General features: G+C 35.1%; 1 protein-coding gene across 1 annotated transcript; it reads right to left on the bottom strand.

The window, feature by feature from the left end:
* Positions 1 to 1232: 1232 nt before the first annotated feature.
* ANXA10 (annexin A10) lies at positions 1233 to 27158 on the bottom strand. Its single transcript, XM_066316831.1, has 12 exons — positions 27141 to 27158; positions 17145 to 17226; positions 15148 to 15242; positions 10986 to 11099; positions 9118 to 9208; positions 8674 to 8753; positions 5986 to 6039; positions 5755 to 5848; positions 4269 to 4364; positions 3573 to 3631; positions 2387 to 2509; positions 1233 to 1610 (listed from the first exon to the last, which is right to left on the bottom strand). The coding sequence occupies exons 1-12, from the start codon at positions 27156 to 27158 to the stop codon at positions 1542 to 1544; spliced, it is 975 nt and encodes a 324-aa protein (XP_066172928.1). The 3' UTR covers positions 1233 to 1541.

Below are 27158 nucleotides of genomic sequence, written 5' to 3' on the forward strand. Positions count from 1 at the left end.
GTTGCAAAATCCGAACATCACTTCGGTTTAGAATTACGTTAGTGCTGAGCAATTGGAAACGTGCTCAGCTCATTCTCTCATTCTCCTCCCCCCCCCCCCCCCCCCCCCCCCCCGCTTTTTTTTTTCTTTTTCGCCTCCAGGAGCCGTTCCCCCAAAGTTCTAGCTTAATACTTTTATTATGAGCCCGAAGCGTTTGAGTCAAGCTCAAGAGAGATTCGAAAGAAATTTTAAGTTTATTATAAATGAATGTATTCGTAACATGATGTGTCAGTATTTGTAAAGAAGCCAGATACACTGTAATTAGTGTTATTTTCAGAGGCTGAGGGCAGCGATAGATGCGAACGGCACAAAAGCAGCCACGTATTTGTGCCTTTCTGTAGCAGCGCTTTATTCGGTCACACGGACTGCACCTGCAGAAAGCACCTCTCTAAAAACATCCAGAAGCTCTGTGTCCAGTTGGACACTTTGTGGCGGCGGGAGAAAAGCCACGGGCAGATATTTTAGTGAACATCGCCACACTTTTCTTCACTTCTGTTTCCGTAAGAGGCTGGGAAGTCTCACGGATAGGCTGCCCTGAACAGACGCGGGTATTTAAAGCAGTGTCACGTTTTTCCGTGGGGCGAGGACTCGAGGCCGGGCTCTGCCGCCTTTCCCCGTTGCTGTGGGAGCTGCTATCTCCAGCTGCTGTCGCCAGCTGCTGTCGCCAGCTGCTGTCTGAGGTTGTTGGCGGGTGTTGCAGGGAGCGCCGCATCCTTCAGCCTCACTCGGAGGTGCAAGCTTACCCGCTAATATAGTCAATTCTTGAACTGTGCCACCTAGGGCATCCTGGATATGTCTCCGTGCTTTGAACGTCATTATTCAATTAATGGTTAAAGTGAGATAGCTTTAAGCAGAGAAGTTTCAGAAGATTAAACTCTGAATTCCATTTTTATCTGAGTAAGGCTTGATCTTCCAGGTTTCCCAGCGCTGGATTGGATGGAGTACTTGATTCTAATTTTTACTTTTGTTTCAAGGAGACTAGGGAAAAGGCTGTTAAGTAAGTTAACTAAGTAAAAGAATACAAAAGCACTCTGGTGAGTGACTGATAATGGATAGGGGCAGATTCTTAGTCTAGTAGTAACTAAAACGATAATGTTCAAGAGCATTAAATATGAGAAAGAGAAGAAAAAATCCTTAAAGGAAGCAATCTTCTTGCTAAAAGTAAATAAAGCAAAATATATTTTTCTCTTCCAGAGGCTGTTGATAAATATTTGGGATGTTGTGACACTAAATGATAAACAAGTGCTTACAAGGAATAATTTTACCACTTGCTCCATTAATTTAGATTAATTATAAAACCAGAAATATTAATCAGAACTAGGGAAAACCCCCATTCCTGCCAAGATTTTTTCCTGTCTCAAGAAAGATTTAATATTAACAAGTATACAGGACAGTTTTTGCTGTTCTATTATGTAAAATAGGGATCTCTTACAGTTAGTGCATTTAATATAGCTTCAATTTCTATTTAAAATAGGTTTGCACAGCCTTCAGAGTTCATCTTCTTAATAATCTTCTGTATCACCAGCACAGATAGCAAGTAAAGCACTCTCGTAATGCCCTGAAGCAAAATGCTGCAAGGAAAAAAAACATTTCTGTGACTGTATGTTTTCTGAATTTTTCTTTCCTTGGTGTGACAAGGACTGGACTAGTGTAAGGTTTTGTAAAACATTACACTATTTTCATAAGGATTCTAGGCTGTGGTTTTTTAAATTTCACTTGCCATGGCCTTTGCTTGCTTGGCCACCTAGAAACAATCTATCTTTGAAAGGCTGAATTAAATCTGTTTATTAATTCTCAAGTTCAATACCAAAACTTCATGAGTAATTTTGTCAAGTTGCTGCACATCTTGCAGTTAGATTATAGCGACATAAAGAAGGTAGTGTCTTAGCAAGAGTAATTTTTTGTGCAATTAAACAGCTTCAAAGTTTTAAGAAATGGACCAGGAATACAAGAGGAAGAGAGTTTGTGAAGGTACTACTTAAGGACAAGGATAAAACCAGATACTTACTCCAGTGTTGTACAGAAGTGATACCAGCCTAGCCTTACAGATCAACATGAGATAAGGTGTTATCAATTAGTGTTATCAATTAGGGACTATTCATACAAACTCTTGTTCAGCTCGCACTGTCATGCCTTATTTATATACACATCTTGCATTTGGGGAGGGATAAAATCACAGAGAGTAAGTAGAGAGTGAATTGTTCATTTACTCAAATCGAATTGAGGCGCTGAAAATGTGCGGTTGTTTTTACACCTTGCTTTTTTGTTTGTTTTGTTTTAAACCAAATGGTTAAAACAGAGTGGTGCAGTCTGTGTGATAGCAGTCCAGAAGTTTGTAAAAACTTACTTTAATGTCATGGAAGAGTGATTTCCCATATCTCTCTTTGTATCGCTGGCGTATGTTCATCAAGTCTATCTCACTCCTGGCGATGAGAATCCTAATGACTGTTTTATTGTGAAACCCAAAGTCCTAAAATGAAAAAAAAAAAAAAAAAAGAGAGGAAACTTGATAGCTGGACAATATGTGTTTGCCCATCTGTGTGTGCTCATATAAATGTTTAATAGATCAGATATACTCATATAGGGTATATAAGTGTATAGCATATGAAAAGTATACCCACAAAAGTACTCTAGATGTTAAAGGAGTCTAAGGGATTTATCCTACAGAGTTTTCCTGTACTCAAATAATAGAATTCATGTAACTGAATAACAGGGGGTTCCCCTATGCCAGTGATTTATCTATGCACTGAAACTTTTCAAAAAGGACAATGTGATGAAGTTTTGTCAGTATTCTTAGGAATTCAGTTTGTGAGTAGCAGTTGTAACTTGTTGTGGAGTACATTCAAACTATAATGGGGCCAGGAATCTATTTCACAAAAACTGCTGCTTCCTGTGAATTCTGTGAAGTTTTTAACCATAGCTGTAGAATTTACACAGCTTGTGTTTAGATACGTGTTATTTTAACTGATGCTAAGTAAATTTTCATAATGTAATTGTGTGAAGAATGGGGACATCTAGTGGCAATAAAAAGTCAAAAGAAGTTAGCACTTTAGACAAAAAATAAAATAATCTGCATGAAGTCCTGCATAGAAATATGACAATTTGTCTTTATATTTGTCTTAATAACATTAATTTATTACTTAGGTTTTAGCCATACTTATTAAATCTCTAGAGACAAAGAAATTCATAGTAAAAATAATGCACATTGAGTTCTGCGCAGCAGGGGGAGTTACTGTGCATAGAAAAAAAGTATTCAGTTAAAAAAATCGGCAGTTAGCACACAGATAATTTTTAAGTTATCTAAATACTTAACCTTTTACTTTTACTTCTTAGGCACTTTTACTGCTTTGTTGCTTAGGCACTACTGCTTTGAGATTTATGTGGGTACCAACACTTTTAAAACACACAATCACACCTTAGAGATTGAAGAGATTGATTTTTAAGTACTACTTTCAGAATAATGAAACAAACAAAGAAGCAAAAAAAATGGGGAATTTTCTTTTTATGACATGTGAAGTAGAATGGCTACTTACATGAATTGCATTATGAAGCCTGTAAGCAAAGTAGGAAGGCTTGTCACGAATGCAGAGAACTAAGAGGGAAGAATTGCAACAGGTAAGCAGATTATTATAAAATGCTTTCTTTAGACTTTGTGCTCCTTGGAATATAAAGCTGGGTAGTGCTGACTATGCCTCAGGTTAAACTACCAATATTCACTAATGCAACTATATTCATAATTTTCGAAAGTTCAGTGGTGAGTGATTGCTTTTGCGTCAAAGGGCCTATTAAATATCAGCAAATACACTCACATGTCCTATTAGTTGAAATATTTTTATCTTTACTCTGTAAATGAAAGACAAATATACATAAAGCTTGAAACTTATTTATATACCACCAAAGTCCTGAAAATTTAGCTGGTTATTTATGATGTGTAAAATCAGTTGGAAATGCTGTTATCATTGATCACACAAAATTTATTATCAAATAAAGTAGATACTAGTTCTGCTCAGTCAGAAGTTAGTGATGCACAGATACATTTTTTAGATTTACACAAATGCGGGAAAGTAGTTGAAATATTCTTTTCTAATTATCTCTGAAAAATTAATTGCACGATATAGGACATTAAAGTGGATAAAATATCAGAAAATTAATATTCTTGATGCGCAAGAGATAATACACTAGAATTTACTAAGAGATTTCTGTTAGTGAAAATTGTATCTTTACGTTACCTATTGCAACCAGCAATTCTTGAAAGTATCCATCGTAACATTCATTGATGGCATCTACTATGTCTTGCCCAGAGATATTTTGGAACTCCTGGAAAACTTGGGGGAGATGGGGGAAAAAAAATCTTGTTTTATTCTAGTTCATTAGTAATGATCAACTTGCCTTTTTTTAATTTTTTTTTCCCCTTCATTTTTTTTACTTCTTCCCAGTAGTATAAATACTGAGTTTATTTTTTTCCCTTATTATTCTCAGTGTTTAATTCTGTTTATATTGCCCAGGTCAGACAACCTAAATGAGTGGCCTGAAACCTGAGTTCTAGGACGTTCTCCCCCTGGGTTCTTCAGCCTACAGTATAAAATGAATGTGTCTGACATATCTAGCAACATCTCTTTATGACACTCGCAAGAATGTCCTGCTGGTGAGAGAACTTCCTTGCTTGGCTTGGCTGAAATTGCCCAGGTTCATGGATTATGGCAAGGAGCCAGGACTTGCATGATGTGCACACTCACTGTGAGATGCAGGTATCCAGACACACAAATATCCAGGGTGTGTTTTCTCCATTAGGGAAGGAGGAAAATTCTTTTTCTGCTGACTACAAAGCTTATGGAGGACTACAGTGCAGGCAGGGCCCTCACATCTCAGGAAGAGAGCAGAACACAGAGCCAGGTGTGTTAGTCCTGCCATCATGAGTTGAATGGATTTGTTGATCCATGATAGCAAAGTAGTTCTAAGCTACTGTTGGAAGTTGACGTAAAAAATCCAGCTGGCTGCACAGTGATAAACTTGTCAGCAGACAGACTGTTTTTCTGCTGCAGGGCAGAAACTCAAACTTGTCACCAGATAGAATAGGTTTATTTTCTACAATGGAAGATTTGGATGAGCTCACATAAATTTCCTTTAATCTATAGCTATGTCTGATTTTCTCTTTTAAATAAAATTAGCCCTTGTGTTTCTGTGTTTATGTTCATTACTGGAGAGCAGATGTAAACACTGAAGTGCTCCCGTCAAAAACTTCTATGAAACTTCTGGGGAAAAGCTTCAACACAGCAATGTGTTTTCACATGCAAACATTTCTTGAAAATTCTGCATCCAGCTCTCCCTAGGTGTTTTCCCTTGTAAGAGTTGCTTAGGAAAAATGAATAAAATAGTTAAGAAAAATCTCCCTCATCCTGTTGTATCATGTGTAGACTCAGTGCAGCTGTAACATTTGCCTTTCTTTGGTTATGCATTCTTTGGGTTATCAGGCATCCTGATGCCTGTCTGTTCTGTCTACAGCTGTCAGTAGTCATTGGGCAAAGTTCAGTTTTGCATTAACTCCAAATTCCCATTAACATCAGTGGAAGTCTGAGAGCTTCAAGAGTTCACACTTAGGTTTCAGGCTTATGTCCTGCTGCACGCTGACTGTTTTGGTGTGCAAAGCATTGCTTTCCTAATGAGTCACATTTTTCCTTTCCACTCTGTGTTGGAACAGTTGAACTGCTGGATTACCCATCCACAACTGCTGGTGACTCCTGTTGCAGAGAATCATTTGCAGCATGTTTTTGTGTTCGCCTGTTTTCTGCTGACATGCTTCCCATAGAATCTAATATATCAAAAAAAGGGGAGGGGGAAAAAAGCAAAATAAGCAAAATATTTTAAGTAAGTCCTAAATCACTTTTCAACGTTTGTTTTCTGTGGTTTTTTTTAATGTTTGGGAACTTCACATCTGAGCATATTTACCATTGCGTCCTGAGCAGCTGTAGAAGGGTCGGCATATCCTTCCATCCTTGTTCCCTGAGGGAAAAAAAGAGATACATATTCTTCAAAAGTTAAATGCTAAATCACTATAGGAATATAAAGTTCTTTGTATATGAAGCTATGTCGAATTTCTTGAGATCACGTATATAGGCTTTTAGGTTGGATCAGTATATTGCATGGTTGAATTTGCAAATATGGGAAATATCTTCAAGTTGTCACATTTTGTCTTAATTTTCTTCAATAAGAGGAATTCTGGAATGACAGACAGTCTTGTGAGAAGAAAAAGTGAGGGAAGTGCGTAAACCTTTCCCATTTTTAGTCCTATTTAAAATAAGCTTTTACCTGACCACCACAATCCCACCACCATTTTCAGAAATATGGATATTGTTTAATATATAACTCTAAGGGGAAAACAAGGATAGGAGTAAAATTTGCCATTCACTGATTAGTTCTTATCAATACACATATTACCAGAAGAATCTTTTCTTAATGTATTTTTCTTCCTGCACAAACCATAGGAGCAAGCTCATCAAATAATGGAGATTTTGCTTGCTTGTAATCATTGTCTAAACTTAAGATCCAAGACTAGGAAATTGTTTGGCAACTTTGATACAGAAACCCCGAAAGAATACTTCTAATTTTCCCATACATTTAATAGCTTTTCAGTTACACAAACCAAGCTAAATTCTTTAGTGAACACACTATTATTTGAGTTATATAGTCAGAAAAAAGAGAAGAGCACACTACTTTTGGAATTGCTTTTAAAACCATAGTAATCTTTTAAGGATACAAATCAACCTTGTTTGCAGAACTCTTAAGAATCTGAAGCTCATGTAATTACTGCCTTAATAATATGAAGCGATTTAGTTTAAAATTTAGTCATGTTATATGTGAAGGGGAGGATTAAAATAGGTATTAGCTATCAGGTTGTAGAATGCCTGATTTGTAGGGTTTTTTTGTTAAAAATGTTAATGTACATGTTAATCAAATGGTGAGAATTTCACACAGAAATTTCTAGTAGTAAGATAAATTATTTGAAGTGAATTATGATGGAATGACTGCATGAAATTACATACACAAGAAAACAAGGGAATAAAGACAGGGCAGTGAACAATAGAAGAACTTTAATAATACTCTACATGAGTCAAATGCCCACTTTCTCCAGTAACATTTGTATAGTTATATTTTAAATTCTAAAAAATTATTGTTCTTCAATCAATACCCCCAAAAAGAAGCCTGAATATGAAACTCTTTTAGTTACGTTAATTTCTTAAGGAAGGACCTTAACCTATACCTTCTAATTTGCCTCTGGCTGGACATGAAAACCATAAATACAATACTATGGCAATTGAATAGTTTGCTCTGCATATGTGGAGCATGTTTATTTCTCTCAGTAGTCTGATTTAATAGAAACCAATGCAGAGGTTTTCTGCAAAAAAGCATTAAAGGAGGCAGTGGAAATGTTGCATGGTTATAGAACTAGAAAGAGTATGTTTTAATGAAATAATAACTTAGTTTTAATATAAGATGATATGCAAGCATGGGTGATTTGACTAACAATCTTCAGAAGTATACAGTATAACTGAGTCAAGTTAAAATTTCCTGCAACTCTTCCTTATCTTGAGTGAAATAGCAAATTTTGTTAGCCATGAAATTGCTGATTTTAGTCCTCTTTATCAAAACCAGGGTTAAAAAAAATGAGGCCTAGTAATATATAATCTGATATTATTTTAAATCTGATTCATTTGATGAGTGAAGGATGTCCAGTGGTTTTAATAATTACGAGAAGTGAGGTTGCTTAATCTCTAACTCTTCATTTTTAAGCAAGGAAGGATTTTGATTATTAGGGAAAAAACATCCAGCATGACAAAAAAACTATTTCCTATTTATAACTTTTGAAACTTCTGTCTTTTTTACTTCAGTGAAGCCTACAGTTATTTCAAATTTGTGTAAGAAGTTTTTGCCCAGACATGCGCATATATAGAAGTACAGATACACTTTATTTATGCCGTTATCCCGTGGCAGTCCTTCATTATTTGTTACTCTGGTTTACAAAAGATTTTAAAGATAATGAGCACAGTGACTACAGTGAGAATGACCAGGATGACCGCATTGTTGTATAAACTACAGACAGGTAAAACCGCAGAAGTTGGTATGTAAAAGTGGTATTTTCTTTGCCTCTGTGCTAGCATATGCAATAGCACAAAGAGCATTGTATTTTAAGCAGCAAACTCTTTAGTTCTTTATTTCTTAGTGTGATGTGCATGTATTTCTATTCTCACATAATGTTTGGCTGGTTTATGATATATTCTGATAGTGGAGAAAACACATGCTTTTAAAAATGACAAGTCACATCTGTACGTGCATGTAGACTCCTTTTGAGATGAAACAGATGGAGCAAAGGTTCAGCAGCTGAATACCAATGGGACTTTATAAAATAATCTGTTTACCTTTGCTTCCATCTGATATCCAAAGTCTTAAGTCAGACTAGATGAAGAAATTCAGTTTCTCTTCCTTATCAGCTTCTATCCTGTCTCTTATTTAAAAGTGCAGCCTTATTGAACTACCTTTAATCACAGTCTCCTTAAAAATGTGAAACTTATCAGATACTATCAAAAGTCATTATGAATCTTTTAGAAATTTAAGTTGTGGTTCTTGTTTCTACAGTACCTGTGCAAGGTTCATGAGTGTATCTCTGAAGTGACCTGAAGTCTCAGAATCGATATCTTGTTGAAGATCAGTATTATATTCTAGGTTAAACCAAAACCATATAATATAAATCACAAATGAACATGCTGTGAATAGTACAAATGAAGATTATCAAATAAAGGATAAATAGGCTTATTCTATTCCAGTGTAACCTGGGCAGGTTCTACAAGGACCTAACTGCAGGGCTGGCACATCTGTCTGGCCCTGCTGGGGGCCCTCAGCCACTGTCCCCTCTGGCCTGCCCCCCCACCACATTGCTTCAGCCTTTTGTATGTACTTATGGGAGAGGATGTGGAAAGGGAACCAGTCTTTACTGAGGAATAATTTTTGTAGCTCTGTTCCTTCATGTGTACTAATACCAAGAGAATACACACAGTACAGCTGCTACTTGGTAAAAAAGCTTACGCATTAGGTATGCTTCTTTCATTTGGAAGATCTCCATATTTGATCTTGAGGCTAATATGTCAATTAGACATTTTTCTTCTGTGTCTATTCCCTGTATGGAAAGAAGTGAATATGAAAAGATGTTGTGTAGTAGAGACCCTAATTTTTAGAAGAAAGCAATACTGTTCTTATCAGAAATAACAAAATAATAGTAGTTTCTGCAGAGTGTACTTTTGCATAATCAACTGTTTAAATTACTTTAATTGTAAACCCCTATATTCCAAATATATTAGATCTGAATTTCAGCATATACATTAGCAAGTGGGAAATGAAGCAGAACTACTGTTGACAGAAACATAATGAGAATAATATGAGCTTTAATAAGAATAATTGCTTGCTGAAATAAATCAGATGCAAAGGTTGAACATATTTCTCTAGCAAGTGTTCAGGAAATCTGAAGTAGACATGAGCATAGGTATTATATTGGTCATCTAACTTATCTTCTTCTGTGTCTTGTTTTGTTCTGTTTGTTCATTTTTAAATTTTTTAAAAATTTTATTTTTAAAATTTGTATAAGAATGTTACAGTCTGCAATACCTACCATAGAACTTGGTATTAAAGGAAAGCATTGTGGAGTATGTGCAGTGCTGCAAATCACTGTATTTTTCCACAGGGTTTGAATGAATTTTATAAACTTCAGTTGACATAAGATGTGGTACATATGCTGCCACATATGCACATGGATAGTGTTAATGAGTATTCTGCATTTGGGATAAAGGGAGAACATTAGAGCCCATAGATACACATGGGCTGTTTTTCTACCTTGGCCATAAGAATCCAGGTCAAGATAGAATACTGTAATAAAGTTCAGGTTTGATCCACATTTAGGAAAAACAACTTTGGCAGTTTTGTCAATAATGTTAAGGAAAGACATTGGTTCCTTTGTTAGCAATGATGTTTCACAATCCTTTTAATGCCAATTATTATAAAGACATATCAGTAGTTCTAAAAATTGATTTAAGTGTCTGAAAAACAAGATAAAACTATTAACTCTTGTTTTGGAGGGGGCAGAATTCTCAAAATTGGCAAGATAAATCATCTTGCCCAAAGTCACGTAGTATGTGTCGTGCTCGAGACAGCAGACAGCAGCAAATATTCACGGAAAGAAAAGGAAAATAGTGTTGAACTCTGATATGCCTTCCTGTCCTTTAGGGGTTGGTAATTCTGGAATTTCCTGAGAATAATTATTTTCAATAGTCAACCTGGTTTCAAAGCATATATTGAAGTCCTCTATGAATTAAGTTGTGCTTTTGGTCTCTACAATGCCATGTGGGAATGAATTTCACCCTTTAATGAACTGATATTTTAAAAAATATTTTTGTTTGTTTCAAAATTTCAGTTGTGTTAGGATCACAGTCTCAGATCCAGGGAAGAAAAGGAAATATTTTCTTCAAAATGGACAATCAGTTCTGTTTCAGTGGAGTTACCAGCACTTACCATTGTAAGTGTTGATGCAAAGATATGTTCTACCAAAGAAATATTGGTCTTTAGAGAGATGGAGCCTTAGTGCATGGCACTGGCTGTGGAAATAAATTTGATTTGTAACATACATAAATGCTTGTGAAAACAGCACATTTCCCCTGTATAAATATTTATTCATTTTCTGAGTTTGCCATGGATGTTAAATAGGTTGTATTTGTTCCATGACAAGGATATTATTTAAGCTGGTTTTAGGATACCAATGAATAAACTTGAAATAGCACTGTATTTCTGATGACTAGTGGACTATGTGATAGTACACTACTCCAGTGAAGAAACTTTCAGTAAATTATCAACCAATGAAATGTAAAAAAATTAATGTATGTTCAGTACTCTAATTAGAAGATTACCTTCAAGGCATGCCAAAGTTCATGGGCATCGTAGGAGGCTGGTGGATACATCAAGCCAACCATAACTTCTTTAAAGTGATGAGAGAGATTCTCTTTTAGGTCTGTTATCAGATCCTTGAAAAGAAAAAGAAAATGCACAGACAGGATTATCTTTCTCCACACATTAGCACAGCTTAAAAATTATTAGTAGCTTTCTCTGTAAAGAAATGTAAGGATGAACTGTCAAAGATTAATTCTAGCTAAGATTAAGTAAAAAATATTCTTTTAAATATACATGCTTGTTCTACTAGTATGAGCAAGATAAAAATATGTGCATAAGCCAGTAGGCCACAATGGACTGTTGGTTTTTGGTTTGTAGGAACAGAAAAGAAAATGCAGATGTTTAAGTGCAACTATTACTTAAAGACTTGGAAAACTGAATATCACAGCAGAGCATCTGCAGCTTCCCTTAGCATATTCCCAGTGCAAATCTGAGAGAGGTAAGCACCTTTGGAAGATGAATATCATAAAACACATGTGGTTTCTTTTGATTTTTTTGGTGCTGTCATGTGAAGAAAAGTCGTCTGTATTGCTCCTAGTATATAAAAATATCAGCTTTGGATAGCTGGAAGGTTATGCGCTTCAATTCAGTTATATTTTGCATTCAAACTGAATTCACTACTTATGATAGATGCTGGATTAGTAACATGGAATCCCCGTTTTCCTCCTCATATTTCTCTGTTCTTTCTTGCCAGATAGCTGAGTAATGGATCAGAGTTTCCTCCCCATTCTCGCCATTCCTACTAGCATCCTCCAAAATGCTGCAAATGCCAAAAACTTGTTTTCTTACTATTGATGTCTCCTGTTTCTGATTGAGGATACTTGCGCAGTCCTTTTTTTTTTTTTTTTTTTTTTTTTTTGTAGTATTTTTTGTGCAGCACTATACACCTGTAAAATATCTTCTAGTCTATATCTGAATTGAAAGACATGCCAGAAACATTATATAAACTATGTTTCTAGAGGTGTATTTTTTTCAGGACTGTACTTGGATTTTTGATACATTTCTGAATATAATAATTTAATAGCTGTACTAACAATGAAGGATGACATAGGCATATTAAAAATTAAATGTATGATGAAGAAACATACACAGTCTTCAGTGAATGCACTTTACATTCATTTGACAACCACTAAATCACAAATGGAGTAGAAATTAGTACACTAGGACATTTTACTTCTGACAACATGCCTGTGGGAAAATGGATTAATAATACAAATGGATACTACTTAAAAACTACTCCTGCAGTCAGAGCTGAAGAAAGTTTTGGAAATAAAAAATGACAACTCTAAGTTGTCATTATTTTAATTTCCTAATCATCTTTGCTATAAAAAAAAATCTTGAAGGCTAATTGTAAGAAGGAATCAAGAAACTTCTCTGTATGTGTGAGTCATGCAGCTAGTACAGGTCTTTTTTTAATATATATATATATATATATATATATATATATATATATATATTTCTCTCCTTCTAATGTGTCCGAGTTTACATATGTCTAATGAATGGGCGTAGTAGCTACCATATTGATCAGATTGAAGTGAAATCAAGAGGGAAAAAGATTGGACCAACAGGTTTACCATAAATTGATCCTGAGGTTAAAACTGCTGTTGCCTTGCCACATCTCTTCTCTGTCCTGTAGTGTTTACCAGTCATAAACTGGGGTTGCCAAATACTGCATTTGCTCAATGCAGAATAACCAGTGGGACAAATTATGGCCAGGGAAGTGTGCTAAATTGCCTTTCTAAGCACAAACTGGAGCAATTCAAGGCAAGATAGGTCACATTCTTGCTGGGGTTTTTTCAGAAAATGTCAAGAGTATCATGATGAATCTTGCACTGTGAAGTATACCCAGTGCTTAATGAAATAATTTGAATTAAAATTGTAGGTGTATTGGAGTATGTTCCATGATTTTTATAATATTCTGCGGCCTATTGCTGGAATATGAAAACAGTTTTCTTGCTATTATTATTCATAGCTTTAGAGGCTGAGATTCTTAAAATGACATCTGAGGTTTTCTTTGGCTTTTTTCTTGCTTTTAGGTCTTTAGGTCTGTGACCACTGGCTTTATAGCACTTCATGTTGACTCATATGGCTAAAAGAGGTATGAATTTAAATATGATATGTTTTCATAGGGACTTACTGATTTGTTTATATTTTTATTTTGATTTGAAGAGAAAAGCAAATTAGATTAGTAGTGAGCAAGTCAATAATTGTTCTCTGTGAATATGAAATATCTGCAAAGTATGTTTGCCAATTCTTTATTATGATGCTATATTATCTCTAGATCATGTTCATGCATCAGAGAGCAGAAATTAAAGATAAAAACATGATACAAAGCTTTTAAATATTTCCCTTGTTAAAGTGATAGGTCTAATTGATACACTGTAGAGAAAAGGTTAAAACAAACTAGTAAGCTGCTATGGATGGAGTAGAGAAGGACTGTGCAGTGATGAAGGAGATAAATGAGCACTAAGAAAGAATGGGCTTGGATGCTTCATGTCACAGGCACCTTGGGGTAGCTTGACATACTTTAGTTTTCTGTAAATAACATTAAAACTCAGTGAGGAATATTGCATGGATAAACACTGAACTTGATAGATTTGTGTGATGGTAACCTAGTAAATACCTCATAATGTAAAAAACAGGTTTAATAATTTAGGTCACAGTCTTTGGAAAGTGGACAGCTGTGATTTAGTTATTGTTCTTTTATCATCTCTATAAAATATACTTACTCATTCAAGGCTACATCTAAAATATCACAATTATTGTGTGTTTCATTTTTTCTAACAGTCCAAATAAATTCATCGATCTCCTGGAGATGAGTAACAACACAAAATGAACCCACTGCACTGATTAAATTGAGCTCTTTTTCCTCCAGATCTAAGGCAGTAAATGGGTGTTTGAGTTTATTCAGGGGTCAGCAGTTTTGAGGTATTTCGGTATAGAGTTGGCACAAAGGTTGTCTCTAGATAACTTTTTCTCTACCCAAAGAAAAAAATACACTGTTCTGCTGTTTGATGAACTGATGGTGTAAAAACACCACATAATGTGGAGTTTTTGAATGAACCATTTCTAGTTAACCCTTATTAAGAGAGATGGCTCTGTGGTAGCATTTGTGCAAACTCATTGTTCTTACTCTTGCTGACCAATTCAATGGCAAGCAGACGCTGGCCTTCAAGGAATTTTCTGGTGAGCCCTTAGTTTTACAGGCTTCAGGAAATGAAGAAAACTGGATTTTGTTATAAGTGTTTATCTGGCCTCTTTCAGGGGAAGGGCATGTCTAGTCAATATAATCAAGTAGTATCTAGTATCACACTGTGCTTTTCATGACTTTCACAGGAATTTTGCAAAAGGTGTTACTAGTATTATTTTTGTCGTTATATAGCTGTAGCAGCTAAGGAAAAGGCAGGCATTGCCACTTTCCCATAGTTGGTTAGCAACAGTAGATGTGGAAATAGAATATCTATCTTTGTGTATGTTTAACAGCTCGGATAACAAAAATTACATTGTTATATAGAGTAAGTACAGATAAAATGCATTCTTTTTAAAAAGCAACTTTTTATGTCTTAGAATTTTTTAAACACCTTTCAAAGATTCATAACTTTAACATTAAGCAGCTCAGAAGAATATTGTACTTAGTGTATAGATGGGGTTATGTGGAATGATGTGTGAGAATGTCAGTACTTGAGATGTGAACGTTAATCATTATGTGAGTAAGAAAAAAAGCCTGTAGTTCTTTGTATGGTGTTTTTCTTTGGTTACAATACTATTTTATTATTTATTCCAAAAACTTGAAGAATGTAATTCAGAACCCCCATTAAGCACATAAAGGAAGAAATAAGTCTGTTCAGGAATTTTAGGTTGATCAGTAGAGAACAGACTGTAGAAGAAGGAACTTTTCCTAACTCTGGGTATGGCAGATAATACTTCTGCTGTAGAAATCACAGCATGATACCATCAGAAGTATCAATAGCCAAACGAGCAAAGTTGTGTGCCAACCTGTTGTGTCCAGCCAGCTGACTGTCAGGCTTGTGGTTCCAGTGACTGACCTGAGAGAAGGGCGGACAGTTATACAGGAGACAGGAGAGAAAGAGGTAATGAAAGTACAAAGTGTTTCTGTCGTACCCTGCCGTACATGTCTCTGTACGCCTCGGCAATCATGAGCCTCTGGGAGTTGCAACGCTGAGTTAAGATTTCAATCAACACATCTTTTTCACAACCTGAAAAGGAAAAGACACAGGCTCTAAATTAACACACTGGTGTTAATTACTTACATTTGTGATTGTTTGTGTTTTGTTTAAGAACATTATACTAATTTTTTGAAAAAAATTATCAAGAGACTAATATCTCACTAATATTTACCAACATCACTTATATTTACTGTGCTTGTGGATCTTGGACTTGCTGCTGTAGTACCATCAGAAAATGAAGCAGTCTATTATTACCAGATGCATCATCAGCTCTCACAAGCTCAATGGATTTGAAAGCATCAATAAAACAGATAGGGGCTTTCATGTATTCAGAACTAGGCCCAGTAGCAGGATTTATAGCTTAGCCTTGGAAGTTGTGTGTTGTGTTGATACTGATTAAATTGTCATTTAAGAATTAGGGATCTCTTTTATGGGGATGACAAATTGCTGTTGGACTATTTGTTGAAAAACTCTAAGTTACAATTTTAGAGGAACTGTATAAAGTAAGTTATGAAGTTTTAGAATGTAGTATTTTACTCCATTTCCAAAGGGCATTTTATTGAAGGTTATGATGATTTGCTTGATAGGTAGAACATACAAGTAAACTTCTATAATAAATCAGTATTATTGCTAATGAAAATTATATTATTAGCATATTCAGAAAATTATTTTTGATTTTTAAAATAGTTTTTGCATCCTAAGGGTTGGAATACTGTACATAACGATTTCTTTTTACTCTTCAGAAAATAGTTATCACTAGGAATCTTTACAGCTTTCATAGTCTCTATAGTAGTAAAAACTGAGAAGGATCCAGATATGGGAAATATTATAAAACATAAATATAGAATTTTATTCACTTGTGTATTATCACTGGTACCAGATGACGGAACATCCTTGTAAGAATGAATTCCATGTGCAGGATTGAGGGTCAGAGTGTCAGTGCCTGTAAAGGATATGGTGACTTTACCTCCTCTGAAAGCTGAACTGTTAATTTTGTCAACTGTCCTTTAAATTACTACTTTGTTCCATGTACTTTGATAGGAAGATTAAATTTAAGGTTAATGTACTTGTATTTAGAGTATTAAATGAAAAATATCATCTCTATATTTTCATGTTAGCAACATTACTTTAAAAGTACTGTTTGAAGTGTAGGAAGATGTTTAGAACTTTTCATCTGTAGCCAATTTGGTCATAAAGATACTTCAGATTCCCCTTGATGAATAATGCTTATTGTGGTTCATTTGATATTAAATCTGAGAGTCCTCACATTTTCATTAAAGTAATTGAAAACAAAATGGAAGATTTGGTGCTGCACAGTCTTGTGAAAAGCCCAGGGGGTATAAAAGCTCTGATACAGAAAACAGTTTTAAAGTGAGGAAAACATTTCAGATGGACAAAAATAGATCAATATTTTTACCCTCAGCAATACAATCGAGGTTCAATAGGAAAATACAAAAATCTGAACTTAGAAAAATGCTTTTATGAACAAAAGTTTTTTGGAACAAACACTGAAAGCAAAAATTGCAAAGATAATGAATTATTTAAACTTTATACTCCATTTGTTTTATTTCTTATGACTGTTTAAGAGACTTAGCAGACCTTGGTAGCTCTTAACTCTTCCATTTACAACTAAAATACTTTCATTTCTGGGCCCTCATTCTAGTGATGTAACACAGAATTCTGTTTTTCCTGTTTTCTCAGTGAAGTGTTTATTATTGTAAGTGTTGGTAAGAATTTTAGATTAATCCTGATCAACTTAGTTCCTATAAATGCAAATGGTTTATTTGGACATCATCAGTGAGTCTTATTGTGATTCCTTGAAGAATCTGGAGATAGGTGGTGACAATTTTATAAGTTTGTATTTTGCCTGATGCTTTATGAGAACTTTCTGAAAAAGAGGAAATAGCTGTTAGAATCAGTCAAGATACTCACTAATTCCCTGTAGGGCTCCTCCTAGCAACTGGGCATCCATTACAGGGTTAAAATTTGGAGCGGGAAGAATTGTTCCTTGTGTCTACAAAAGGAAAAAGCAGACTTTAATTTAGACGTTTAACATTTTTACCATGATACACATAATTCTGTTGCAAACCAACAATCATAAAATTAAATTTTCTTTGCTTCATTGGGAGCAGGATGTATAGTTTTTGATTTATGAAACAGAACTTAAACGTGCAGTTAACCGTGAGAAGACAGACCATATTGGAGGAAGTTGCCCCCAGTATGAGTTTGGCTTGATAGGAAAAAAAATGGTGAGGATTTACATTAAAATGTACATCCCTCTGACAACCTTTTTAAAAAATACTATTTTATATATCAAAGTTAATCCATGGTATCCCTGACAGTCTTCAGTATTTATTGCTTATGGTATTTCTAATTTGAAAGGACTAATCAGAAAATGATGGATCAGATCCTGGTTTGTTGCTTACAAACCTGGTGATTTATTAAAGCGGTGATGTTACTGCCAAGTGTGAGATAGTTTTGGGATTGCCATGTAGAAGGCAACATAATTTTTGTGGTTGCCTTGTCACTGATTAAATTATTGTCAGCTCATTCTCAGTGATACTTTATATCATGTATTTTTTCTTATTCTTTCTAAGAAATTGTGAATAATAAACAGAACTAGTTTTAATAGAATCACAGACCAATAAAACAGAAGAAAGTAACTGAGGTTGACAGATACTTAGCTCTGTCTCCTGGTTAACCTCTTTAATTCACCTGAGAATTCTATCTGCTTTACCTGACATATCAGATATAAAGGTTCTCTTTTGTGATGATTCCTCGACTCACTATATCTGATTAAAATGACACCATTAACTCCATATTTACATTTCAAAGAAAAATAGAATGTATTTTATAAATATAATGGGGTGTCTTTAAAAATACTTCAAAGAATCAGGACTTATATGGATTATGCTAATTTGTTTGTTTGCTTGCTTGCTTTACATATGCTTGAAAGTCTTTTGTACATTTTGCCTTCACACATGATGACATACACACAAGTTTTGTGCCTGGCCACTAATCACTGTGGCCTGGCTTGAAGTCTAAGCAGAGGAATTAAAAAGCACCAAACAAGAATTGTGTATTTTAACTGAGAAGGAAGATACCATTTCTTGATACATTTGATCATTATTTTGAACTCACCAAGCAAAGATAGGAACAAATTGTCCATGGCTAAGTGAGAAAAAGTGCATAGTCAGAAATTTCACATTTTTGGAGGAGTTACTTTAAAAAGTACTAATAGACGAGCATGCCTGTACAAAAAAGGTACTTACTGGTAGACTGACATCCTTCTGTAGTTTTTTAATCATTTAAATACAAGGTCCAACTTTCACAGCTGAACATAAAGTATATAGGGTCTTTTTACTCATAAACCAATTGGGAAAATGCTGAGAAAAATAGTGTTTTGGAAATAGAGAGGTAAATATTGGCCATAGAGGACACAGTGACACTTAAGCTAATTTTTTTTTGATTGATAAATGTTGTTGTATATAAAATGAATTGCAGACTCATCCTTAAGATGAGTCCATTCCATCTTCTTTTTCATGTGAGAATTGTCTGTGTACTGTGGGCCTCACTTGGCACTTAATGTATATGTAGAATAGGGATCCACAGATATTAGCTTCAGAAACTGAGAGTTTATAACAGTCCTTGCTGGTCGGAAGGGGTGGAGGTTAGGAGAAAGAAAATGTAGTATGTATCCATTTATTTGAATCTAATTTACAGTACTGGTGATGACCCTTCATCTCTGCATCAGCTTTGTACAGGCTCAGTTCCCGTAAAAATTAGTTATCTCAAAGTATTTCCTATCACACATCCAAGTTTGTGGTGTCACAAAATGAAGAGCTAAATCACTGATCTTTTCTGTGTTTATGATAGTTGCACTAAAATCAGACATAAGTGATTAATGTAGTGAATGGTGTAAGGGTGGATTCCTGCATAGTATTTGAAGTAAAATATTAGTAAAAATGTTTTTCAAAGCATATATCACCTCTCAGTCGAGATAAGTATTAGTAATTTCTGAATATGTGTCTTTATTCATGAAACAGTCAAAGAAGAAAAGGACTTTGCATGAATTCATAATTGAAAAAAATATATTGGATGAACTGATCATAGAAAAAACAGTTTTGAATATACAGATTTTCAGACTTGTAGATTTTTGACCAAAAAAGGCAGCACAGCATTTGTGATTCCAGCAAACTAATGGATTTTTGAATGTACTGTATTCTCCCTTGGTTCAGCAGAGTTGTTGAACAGCTCTTTGATAAAGTATTCACTGTCTTATTATTTGGGGCTCACCATCAGTAGATTAAACCTTATCCAGTAGATGCCTATCTCTTATCCAGGATATAAAACATGATGCTTTTGAGTAGAGCCAGATTAAAGATGAAGGTTCAGATAAAAAATTTTAGAAGAAACAGTATAATATAACTTCTTTTTGAGTGAAAGTGAATAAAATAAGTTTGATTACAGTTTTCTTATAGTGTACACTTTATACTTAACTTCCATCTCACAGAACACATTTTTCATAAGGCTTTTCATTGTACCTCATGTTTTGATTTTCAGAGGGGTTTCTCTGCAATTCAGCCTTCTGCTGATGTGTATCCGTTCTCTGAACTGAGACCCAGGATTTACATCATACATGCTATCAGGGTTCTTGGAAGGAATTTTTGTATAACTCGTGGTGTCTTACTGCTGGCATAGCTCAGAGTTGGTGCAATGTCTCATACCTGGAAGAAAGTACTTTGCTACTTTACAGTTTTTACACAGGGTGCCTTTAGGAAGATTTATCCCATCACAACCTGTCTCAGTTTTTTCTGCAAGCTCTTTCATAGTTTCTGTCTTTGACTAGCCCACAGAAGCATCCTTTATTTATACACTTAATTTCAAAATGTTAAGATGTTTATTACTTATTTTATTACTTATTTAACTGACTCCACTTGTTTTCATTGAATTTTTGAAATAGGGGCTCTGGCAGGTCTGAACTCTGATAGCGTTGAGACTCTGATAGAACTGAACTCTGATAATTTGGTGTCTGAATGGGAGTGCTATGCAATATTTGCCATGGAAGACAAACCCAAGGAAATTTACTGTAGACAGTTCAGTGGTGCCAGGGATTGATGCTAGGATGAACAGTGCTATTTGTACCCCTCTGAAGTAAGTGCTGTGCAGACAATCCACAGAACTATCAGATGATGGATCTTTAGCACTGTGATGGCAGGCAGCACTGATATGAAGCCCCTCAAGATCTTAGCACCTCAGGACTTAAACCAAACTAGAAAATTTCTTTTGTTTTAGTTGTTAATCCTAGAGCTGAACAGTAATGATTAAGCAATATCATTGTTAATCTTGCATGCTTGGGTAATCTTTTGTTTTAAGGAAAAAGGGAAGATAATCCGAAGATGAATGGAGCATCAGGATGGGAGACACCAGGAGTGAGGTCAGCAGAACTGAGCAGTAACTGGAGGAAAGGTAATTTGGGCAGTGGGAGTTCATGACCATGAACACATTGACTGCCTACCCAATGCAGACCCAGACTCAAATGGAGGTAAGAACGGTCCTCGTGGACTAATTACCATGAGAGGCAAAAGGGATAGCTAGCAAGTAGGGGTTTGACTACTAATTAACAAAAAAAGTTATGCTATTTGTATATTTGTAGCATTTGTAGAATGTTCTGTCTTTCTTTGTTGAAATGTCTTAACTCTGCAAAGTTCTGATGATCAGGCAGCTGGTCTGTTGTGGGTTAGTGTATAGCTCATTACCTTGTGCAAACTATGATTGAAAAATAGAAATACTTCACCTCGGTGTGTGAATTGGTGTTTGTGCACCAGGTAGTGAGCCCGCATTTGGGACAGCAGCACTTCTGTCCTGTGGCAAGATGCTATAAAGCAGGTGATAAGGGAACCTTGCTTCTAAAGTAATGCAAAAATGCAAGAGGTTTATTTTTCTGAGTAAATGTCCACTCTAATGCCTTTTGATATACTTATCTGAGGAGACGGAAAGGTGATATGGTTTTAAGTTGTTGAGCAAGACTTACAATAATCTCCTGTACTGAGAGATTAATTTTGAATGTTGGGGCAGGAATTTTGTTTTGCAAAGATTTGTCACAATCTTGTCATACTTTAGAAGCATCTTACAATGTTTTTTGCTGGAAATACCTCAAGAAATTGAGGAAATATATAAGAAAACATTATAGTAGGAAAGCTGGGGTTCTGCTTTGAGAACCTAGGGCCCAAGGTGTAAAATCACGTTTCCTCCAAAATTATACATTATATACTTATATACATATATATTGCCCTGCCTAAATGTGCCTAAGAAATATCTAGCTACCAGCAATGTTCATTGCTGCACAAACTGAGGGAGCAAAGCAGTAGAGATTTAGTAACTGAATGAAATTACAACAGATTGAAATTTGATCAGAGAACAGGCAACTACATACGAATAGATTGTTCCTTTCTGTTATTTTTGGTTAGAGAATTTCTATCACCCCATTTTGAAGCAGGGCATTTTTAGGATTGATTGAACACCTGAGTGTAGTTACATGTACTGCTGTCTCACTTCATTCATTTCTACTGAGGTCAGCTGTCACTGACCCCTCTAACAGAAGAATGCTTAGTGGAGCTGAGCAGGAGCAGTGTGCCCACGGAGTTTAGGGGAAAATGCAGGATGTGGCTGACCACAGCTGTTGCAAAGAAAGCTTATTTTAGCTCAACACAAAGCAAGACTGAGTGCAGCTATCAACATTTGAGAGGATGAACTGATGCTATAAATGTTTACACTTGACTTCACTAAAAGAGTGTGAATGTCTTCCTGACTTTGCCAGATCAGCATGAGTGGAGTGGATACCTGTCTAAGCCCAACACAGAGTATAAATACTAAAAAGGTAACAACATAATTTGGAAAAAAGCAAATGTCTTGGGCTGACTTTAACCCATAAATTCCTTCCCTGTGATGCCCAGTGCTGCAGCAGAGAGCATATAATGAAAGGCAGTAATGCAGGTCTCACCTGTATCACATCTGTGTTATGTTTTCAGTACATTTTGTATTACTCTGCTAGAAAAGCCTGCATAAAATCACTTAACTTGGTATTATACATTACAGCCTCTATGGGTGAAATGTATGGAAGAACCTAGTGAGAGAGTACTGGGCTCTGACATCAGGATGACCAGTTTTGAGTCTATGGCCATGTCTGTTTTACTTATGCAACATCTTTTGCTTCTCTAAGCTCTGGAAAGCATAAGAAAATTTCCAGTATGGTCTCATGATCTTCTTCTGCATGCTTTAAGATAATTCACTACAGGGATGAGCAAAAATTGCTCTTCATGGCAAACTTAAGTCTTCAGAAGTGAAAATTGCATTGTGGTTGTCTTGGTGATGTCAGAAGAAGAGTTTGAGTTGATGTTCACTGAATACAATTTCTCTAAATACAAAGATCTCCAACCCATCCACACAAGTAAAACAAATTGTGACAAAGTGACAGAAATCCTTTTGCAAGTTGAGAAGAGCAGGGACAATTTTTGGGCTGCTTTACATTCTTATTATGAGAACTTTATCATAATTTCACAGATAGCATAAGGGGAAGTATTTTTATTGATTTCAGGGAGCTTTTGATTCCTGCCCTTAATGAGCAAAGGCTTGGGTAGATGCCCTATCAACTCTCTGTTCAATCTAATACGTCTATAATGTTTTTCAAATAAAGAAATTAACAGGAATTTCTCCAATAAAATTTTTAAATTTAGTAAACATTATGAAACGCCCATTAATCTCAGTAATGTGGGATTGAGTGATAAAGAAACTTGCATTATGCTCTGGATGTCAACTTGTTCTATGAACACTGCAGATAAAAATAATTGGTTGGGTTTTTTTTCCTGATCCCTTTGTCTCTGTTTTTTTCTATTTACTTACAGTTAATTTCCTCTCTAATTGTTCCATCTACATTCCAAGCCATGGGGTCCTTTCTGGGACAACCACTGGCTAAGTAAAATATGGTTTGTCCTGTGACTGAGTCCAGAGTTTGGATGTGTTATTTAGCTAATGCTAGGCCAGTGGAATAAATTGCTGTTGAGTTTCCACTGCTGTATTTTTTTAACTAGAAATAGAATTTGGTTCCCTCACCTCTACTGAACAGTGTTTTCACAAAACTTCAGAATAGGTTTCATTCCTCTACCAATATGATACAAATTCATTGTAAAGTTCAAAGTTACTCCTAGTTGGATTGACAGATAAGCACAAGTAGAGCCAAATTTTATGAAGAAAACAAGGGAAATGTCTGGTATAGTCACTGAAAGGATGTGAAGAATTGCACAACTTAATTTTGATATCTGGATTCTAGCATCCTTCACAACATCCTCATAATTTTGCTGGAGCTCTCATTGTGAGCTTAGGATTCAGCATGACAGACTTCTCTGCATTACAAAGAAAATGCCTTCAAAAAGCATCAGAGGAAAGTAATTTCCAAGAGAAATTTTGCCTTTTTGTGGGCTGGGTTAAGCAAACTGGTTTTCATACTGTCTTTCCTCTGCAGCATCATAGTGAAGGGAATATCTTTTTCAGAAGGAAAAATAATCAAAAATATTTTGCCTTTTTTTTTTCTCACAAAGTGTCAAAGCAGTTAAAGATAAGGCAAGTAAACCTTCAGAGGTGATTCAGTGATTTTTGACATTAGGATATTTATTTCTCTTTCTGATCACAGGATATCCTCATATTCAAAACTACCTCTGTCTCTACAGAGGTGGCCCAGGTGGGCACTTTATACATATCTCTTTGTGTTTGCACATGTTATTTTAGCTCTTCTGTAAGGAACCGATTCCCAAATAAGCTGAGCAGACAGAACAGGTTTGTGTGGTGTTGGTGGAATGAATCAAAATAATGAAAGAGATTGGAAATTTATAGTTGTTCTGGAAAATGATACTTGGAATTTACCTTCCTTCTGTGAAAGAGCAAGAAAGTAACAGCTTTTTCTGACCAAAGTCATAAGAAGTTCAACAAAAGTATCAGTAAAAGGTGAGGCTGCTCTTATCAAATTATGATGTGTAAACTTCGGGCAATTCAGTCTTGTGATGGAAAAAGCATGCTGAAGTACGAACAACCTTCTAATAATATTTGTTCAGTAAGTCATTCTGCTGATAAGAAACAATTGAAGTCAGACTCCTTAGTCTGAATATTTCCCATGGCGAATGTCTGCTAAAATAAAATTCTTTCTTTATTAGCTAACCACGTGCTACAAGCTAGCTATACTTCTGCAAAAATATCCTTTGTGTGCAACTTTATTAAATAAAAATTTCATAAGTATTCTGGTTTTCTATGAGTTTATTGAATGTGCTGCATTTAATTTCAATAATATGTGATAGAGTAGTGGAAGGGATGCTTCTAAACAGAAAATAATTTCTCCAAAGCCTTCAGTCTTTCTCTATATATGTATTTCAGAGAGGTCATAGATGTCATCTTGTCTAATTTCTGGTTGTTTTAACTGTGGTACTTACTATAGGGAACCATTTTTTGGTTATGTAATCTCTGATAATGATGATGCCTTGCATTGCTGTATCTGGCAGGACTGCTGCTGTTAACAGTTTGTGCATCTCGATCTTGAGGGGCTCCATCCTATCTGATTGTTTACAGATAATGTATGTAATTACTGATATGGGTAGCATAAAATATAAAGAAGATAATTTTAAAGAACAAAGCACATTTTGAAAGTCATGTTTCTGATTTTTTTTTTCATTTTTCTTATGCTTCTGAATTAACAGTATATTCAATGTTCTTGGATTTCTTGAACAATATCCCTAGTTCAAAGTGTACTTCTAAGACTTTTTCTCAGTCTAGAATTGTGTTTAAGAAGAGTAGAGAAGAAATTAATGCGACAGTCTCACTACTCAGTCCTGCATAAGCCCTGTTTTCTTGATTGAAATTTGCTGGAGTGATTTTTATGCTGTTTTGTTGCTGAGTCTCTTCAGAGAAAACTGCCACTGCTCCATGACCAACTTTATCTTGAAATACCAGCAGCATCCAGGGGAGAATGTTTACATGCAGCTCTGCCTTACATGTCCCCATTCTGTCTGGATGCCAGAGCAGGGAAGTCTGTTCCTAGGATCCAGTGATCTAGTTCATAAAAATAGCTAATTTCTCACCCTTTCCAGTCCATAACACATGGGAATTGGAACAAATAGTAAAAGAATTACCTAACCTGAGAATCTATCCCAATACTTTTCAAAGCCTGTAATCAGGTTTTCCTGTCATTCCTGGGACTGATATGCTCCCCATTGTCTATGGTTGCTTCTCTGCTCTCTTGTCTGTGAGGATGAAAAGACAAAGGGTTTATTAGTGTGCCTTTTTATGTTTAGAAGAAGAGGGAATAAAGAGATTGTATTAAAACCATTTATTCTGGGATATTTTGATGTAATGCAGTATATCAGAATTAGAAACTTGTGTCCTCTCTGCTCAAGTAGTTCATTAGGCTGACTAATACATAATGGTTACATTATATTAAGCCTACATAGTGTTGTAAACATGTGCCACAGTTAAAGATTGTCTTATCTATTAGATTTTTTATAATGCTATCAAAATACTGCATTATTATTATAAATATAATTGCCAATTGTAATGATTTTAAAGAATTTCTTCTGTAAGTTATTTTATAAGGTACTATCATTAATATCAGACATTATATGCAGATGCAGTGTCAATTATTTAAATATAATTGATTACAATAAATCAGTAGAAGAAAATAGTATTTCTTGACTTCTCCAGCTGAAACTGATCTACTACCTTTTTAAGGTATACTATTCTTACTGTGTTCCTTAAATTGTCAGTAATATATTACAGAATCAGTGTAAATAAAAAAAAAAAAAAAAAAAAAAAAGAAACAAAGAAGAAAATCTGCTTTAAGTTCTTAACTGTCTAGTAAGGGATGCATGATCCAAAATTGCAGAAAACCAAACATATTACTAATCCTGATTCAATAGCAATCCCTTTAGAAAAGCAAATATATGCAATATAATTTTATCAGAAGAAATACTTTACTGGCAAAATTAGAATAATTAGCCAATTATACTTTCTATCAAAAGAAGAAAGGGAAAAATATTTATCCTTTAGAACGTTCCAGATTGGTTTGTAAGTTTGTTGGGAATGTACATTGAAAAAGCCTTTGAAAGGAACAAATCATCATTCTTACCAATAATAATTGAATGAAAATCCCTAGAGAACATAATGGTCAGTATGCCAGGTACAGAGAGAAATTTCATATTTTGTTGTCATGAAATAGTAACCCAAATAGTTTCTGGAATGGAAATTTACGATTTCTCTATCAACTTTTTTTCTCAAACGGCACTAGTGAAGCCATTTAATATATTGTACAGCTTTTTGATTGGGAACAATCACTGATAACTCTTCCTTGTGTTGTGGCTCTTGTAGAGGTAGCAGTTTTTTACTTTAAAGTATTTTTCATGCAATGAACAAACCCAAATGTTTATAAATGATGAAACTATTCAATTACTTTATGCAGCTGCAGATGGTCTTGTCAAATTGTAACCCCCCCAAATAGTGCTAGAAATAGGTATCTTCTGAAAAATTCACATTTTTATCTTTAATACTGTTGGGTGATAGGATGTAATTTAGTTTCTTGTTGAGCAGCTAAGTGCAAGCATAGAAAAGCCACCTACAGGACCTCACAAGGAGGTTTGAGTTGTGTTTTCTTGGAAGGTGTAAAATTATGAGATAGGAACTGATAATTCTTTATATTTCAATCTTTGTTTCAGACACTTCATATATATACAACAATAAGTAACACCAGAATTAGACCCAAATCACAAATAAATTATCTTCACCTAAGATTAATTTCTACCAGTGAAGGAAAATGGACCCCAACCTGTGTGATGACAACCCAAGAGGAATGAAAATTTTGGAAGATTTCAGAGAACAAATAATTATACTCACATAATCTCCACAATACAT

This window comes from Sylvia atricapilla, chromosome 4 (genome assembly GCF_009819655.1).
Source record: "Sylvia atricapilla isolate bSylAtr1 chromosome 4, bSylAtr1.pri, whole genome shotgun sequence".
Classification (NCBI taxonomy): Eukaryota; Metazoa; Chordata; class Aves; order Passeriformes; family Sylviidae; genus Sylvia; species Sylvia atricapilla.